At 52.6% G+C, this 4821-nt stretch overlaps 1 protein-coding gene across 1 annotated transcript; it reads left to right on the top strand.

The window, feature by feature from the left end:
- The first annotated feature begins 701 nt into the window (after positions 1-701).
- LOC125520194 (auxin transporter-like protein 2) lies at positions 702-4604 on the top strand. The gene is made up of 8 exons (XM_048685037.1): positions 702-949; positions 1081-1301; positions 1410-1595; positions 1994-2106; positions 2197-2380; positions 2514-2611; positions 3499-3964; positions 4055-4604. Exons 2-8 carry the CDS (start codon positions 1101-1103, stop codon positions 4259-4261), a joined length of 1455 nt encoding a protein of 484 aa, XP_048540994.1. The 5' UTR covers positions 702-949; positions 1081-1100; the 3' UTR covers positions 4262-4604.
- The last annotated feature ends 217 nt before the right edge of the window (positions 4605-4821 follow it).

Raw genomic sequence — 4821 nt, 5'->3', positions numbered from 1 at the left:
AACCATCCTCTAGCAAATAAGCTATCTTTTGTGAGTATACTATGCCCAAACATAATCCAAAGAAAGACCTTAAATTTCAACGGAACTTTAATAAACCAAAGCTTATTATAAGGACAATCTACCCGTATAACCTTCAACATATTATATAAAGATTTTACCAAGAAGTTACCAATGTATAAAATGGCAGAGATATAGATGGATATAAGCGTATGAAAGATAGGAATTGACACACCATAGCAGAATAATAAAATGTGCCAACATATAAAAAACATGAATCAAGGCAAAACCATTAATTCGGTTCCACAATATGGTGTATATCCTATTTATTGTATTTATTTACTATTACCTATTGATTCCTCTACAATTTTAGTTTTTCACCGTGTGATCGTTGTTGTTTATATTTTGTAGATTTCTTTTAGTACCACGCTAATCGAATAAATCGTCCAAGATGGAATACATTTGATGCGAAAGCCTGCCAAAAGCATTATTACCATAATCAAGTTCTATGAAATTCCACACATTACCTGTACCCTATTCAATGTAAATATACTTGTACTGTCTAATGTTAGTATACTCATGATAGTCGTTGTTTATATTCTGCTTTAGAATCTTTTTAACATGAATATTGTATTGCTAGAAATTAGTCGTATGCTAGAGCGGTCGTTATAAATGTGGGTGGCGTGTGGTTCCCCTCCCACCCTCCTCACTCGACACCTAGCGAGAGAAGTGAGGCGGAGCCGGGGAGGCCGGGAGAAGAGGACGCCGCGAGGGGGAAGGAAGACCCGGCCGGTCGAGAGGCGGAGCTGCGGGACCCCGAGAAAGCCGCGGCGAAGTAACTGCACCCACTCTGCCGCCAACTTTGCAGTCTCGGCTGCGGGCGGCCTGCCAGATAGCAGCGCAGTAAATTCCGCCGGCGCCCTGCAGCTTTACTCCCCCTCACCGGCGACAGGTTGGTGCTGGCTGTTACAAGTAATTTACTACTGGCGTGCATATATAGCCACCGGCCGGTGCGTGTGTTCCTCTGTTCCCTGCAGCCATTGTTACATCGGGTTCTTGGTTTCCTTCCTGTCGCGTGCGTAGAGAGAGAAAGAAGCGGGAGGATGGTGCCGGGGGATCAGGCGGAGGAGTCGATCGTGGCCATGGCGGACGGCGGCCACGGCGGCGGCAAGGAGGGGGCGCGCGTGATGGACGGCGGCGAGGAGTCGGAGCGCGGGCACGGCGACGGCGGGTTCACCGTGAAGGACATGCTCTGGCACGGCGGGTCCGTGTGGGACGCCTGGTTCAGCTGCGCCTCCAACCAGGTACGTCCGTCCGTCGCATCCATCTTCTTCCCCGTCGCTTCGCTTCTCAACGAAACGAGACCTCATCGTCGCCGGATCGGATCCGCGTGTGTGCGTGCGTGGGTGCAGGTGGCGCAGGTGCTGCTGACGCTGCCCTACTCCTTCTCGCAGCTGGGGATGGCCTCCGGGCTGGTGCTGCAGGTGTTCTACGGCCTCATGGGCAGCTGGACCGCCTACCTCATCAGCGTGCTCTACGTCGAGTACCGCGCCCGCAAGGAGAGGGAGGGCGTCAGCTTCAAGAACCACGTCATCCAGGTCCGTCGGCCCGTCCATCCATCACTCCACTCCACTCCACTCCGCCCCAGTCAGTTTTTCAGTTTCCATTTTCTTCTCCGGCTTTCCTGCATACGTTTCCAGTAGTCTCTAGTCGATCTGCACCGGAACTGGATCCCTCCATCCGTCCCCTCGCGATCGTGATGCTCCGGAGTTGGGGACGAAAAGGCGCTTTGCATGCGCTGCTGTGTGGACTTGACCAGTTCCTTGTCGCTGAAGCAAAACCGCACTGGGAGTAAGCATGAATGCATTGTGCACGCATGCATGCACCCATCCGTATCCATCCTCACATCAAACTCGAATGCACTAGTCCCTGAATTCTTATGTTTCATAGGAGTACCGAATTGAATTGATTGATTTTCTGTCTTGCTGGGATACAGTGGTTCGAGGTTCTTGACGGGCTGCTGGGCCCGTACTGGAAGGCGGCCGGGCTGGCCTTCAACTGCACCTTCCTGCTCTTCGGCTCCGTCATCCAGCTCATCGCCTGCGCAAGGTTCTTCCATTGATTTTCTTTTACACCTGTTATTAATCTATGTTGTCTATGGTGGATTGCTGAAACCACCGTGGCTATGGGCTATGGCAGCAACATCTACTACATCAACGACCGGCTGGACAAGCGGACGTGGACGTACATTTTCGGGGCGTGCTGCGCCACCACCGTCTTCATCCCCTCCTTCCACAACTACCGCATCTGGTCCTTCCTCGGCCTCGGCATGACCACCTACACCGCCTGGTACCTCACCATCGCCGCCGCCGTGCACGGCCAGGTACGCACGCACGCTCACTCATTTGTCCCGACATCACTACAAGCCAGCATCCCTTGTTGGCGATCGGCACACGGGTTGACACTACGCTAACCAACGACGACACCGACGATCGATGTCTTTCTGTCGGTCGCAGGTCCCCGGCGCCAAGCACTCGGGCCCCAACAGCCTCATGCTATACTTCACCGGCGCCACCAACATCCTCTACACCTTCGGCGGCCACGCCGTCACCGTGTAAGTACCACTCCTCTGTAAACAAGTAGTGATCTAAACGTTCTTATATTTCTTTACGGAGGAAGTACAAACAATCTAGCGGGCTACGGTTACTGAATTAGTGCACCACAGACACCAATATCTATCGTCTGAACTTTCACCTGGTGCAGCTTTTGCATAGTGCTGCGCTAGGGAGGTCGTGTGGATAGAGTTGAAAACTGAAAATCTCTAGTGCTGATTGTCTCCATTGCATCCTTCGTTGGTCCCCCACCTCCAGGCCAACTTGCTTCACAATTGGTACCAATCCTGATGAGTTAAAAATGGTTCACGGTTCGTGGAAAACCAGCTGTCGTGGCTTCTTACCGTCGGCAGGCCGGCACTAAAGCCAGCTGCTAGCTATGTGATCAACACTTACAGTCCTACTCAGTGCCCTCTGCTAGGCACTATGAATTTCAATACTCCTCATGAGCAAGCCTTTATGCCCCGACCCTTCATTCCCTAGCTCATCCCCATTCTTAATACATGACTGCTCGATCCATGATGATCCTCGTGCCGCGACTAATGATTATAGCCAACGCGATCGAGGAATAATCGGTGCCCGTATGTGTGGTGTTCAAATCCCCGGTTGTTAACTGGAGAGGCCTTTGTCTTAAGAAATTCGGCTGCGTTTTCTTTTTCGGTGATAGAAATGCTCTTTCCAGTCTAGCGATTAGCCTGCCGTTATGATAAGATGATCATTTTTTGGTAATAATTAACTGATCGATCAGGCAATATGTTGCTTCCACGAAATTGTTCATGCACTTTTTTTTAGAGAAGTTGCTTATAGTACTTGGAAGTTGGAACAGCCCAATATTTTTGCACATAGATAGAAACTGACTTTGGCTGTGCGCATGCATGCATGCATGCAGAGAGATCATGCACGCGATGTGGAAGCCGCGCAAGTTCAAGTACATCTACCTGGTGGCGACGCTGTACGTGTTCACGCTGACGCTGCCGTCGGCGTCGACCATGTACTGGGCGTTCGGCGACGCGCTGCTCACGCACTCCAACGCCTTCTCGCTGCTCCCCAAGTCCGGGTGGCGCGACGCGGCGGTGATCCTCATGCTCATCCACCAGTTCATCACCTTCGGCTTCGCGTGCACCCCGCTCTACTTCGTCTGGGAGAAGGCCATCGGCATGCACCACACCGGCAGCGTCCTCCGGCGCGCGCTCGCGCGGCTCCCCCTCGTCCTCCCCATCTGGTTCCTCGCCATCATCTTCCCCTTCTTCGGGCCCATTAACTCCGCCGTCGGCGCGCTCCTCGTCAGCTTCACCGTCTACGTCATCCCGGCCGTCGCCCACATGCTCACCTACCGCTCCGCCCACGCCAGATCGGTAAGCTTGCTTGTCTTTGTCCACGTCCGTTAGCGCGCGCCGTGTCGGCCGGTATCACATGCTCTTGTTTGACGTGGTGCTTCTTAACAGAATGCGGCGGAGAAGCCGCCGGCGTTCCTGCCAAGCTGGAGCGGGATGTTCGTGGTGAACGCGTTCGTGGTGGCGTGGGTGCTGGTGGTCGGGTTCGGGCTCGGCGGCTGGGCCAGCGTGTCCAACTTCGTCAAGCAGATCGACACCTTCGGCCTCTTCGCCAAGTGCTACCAGTGTCCCCCGAGGGCGCACCTCCCGAGCCACTAGGGCACGCCGTCGAGCAGATAGAAGAAGCTCCGGTCGATCCGTGCACTAGAGTTCCGGCTTTAATTTGTTGCTAGTTACTGATCGCCTTGCGATATAGCACTACAAACCTTCTAGAGTGTTACTGCAGCTAGCATAGTAGAACAGCCCTCCGTGTTTGTCACTGGCTATAAGTTTGGAAAAAAAATGGTATCCTTTTGGTAGAGCTTGGGTTCATTTCCGTGGATTTATCTTTGTACTTCTGAAAATGTAGATGGCTGATTTCCAAAAGTTCACGTGAGAATGTAGTGTCAAAAACGGCCTTATATTATGGGACGGAGGAAGTAGGAGTCAAGCATTTTTCAAATTTGGATCCCCTTGGTTTACATTACTTATAGCAAGAAGGTAGATTGTTTTGCTATAACCAATGAAGCGGTGCATTGGCGATGACGGGCGGAGTCACGTGTTTGCTGTAACCATAGGGCGGCGAGATGCAACGCCTGCCGGCTGAGGCTACGTGTCAGCGATCATGCTGCTGCGCCCATCCACGGCTGGAGCTGCAAGCAGCCATGGCCGAACCTCTG

This window comes from Triticum urartu, chromosome 1 (genome assembly GCF_003073215.2).
Source record: "Triticum urartu cultivar G1812 chromosome 1, Tu2.1, whole genome shotgun sequence".
NCBI lineage: Eukaryota > Viridiplantae > Streptophyta > Magnoliopsida > Poales > Poaceae > Triticum > Triticum urartu.
Note: the sequence above shows the minus strand (reverse complement) of the source record. Positions and strands in the feature narration are given on the sequence as shown.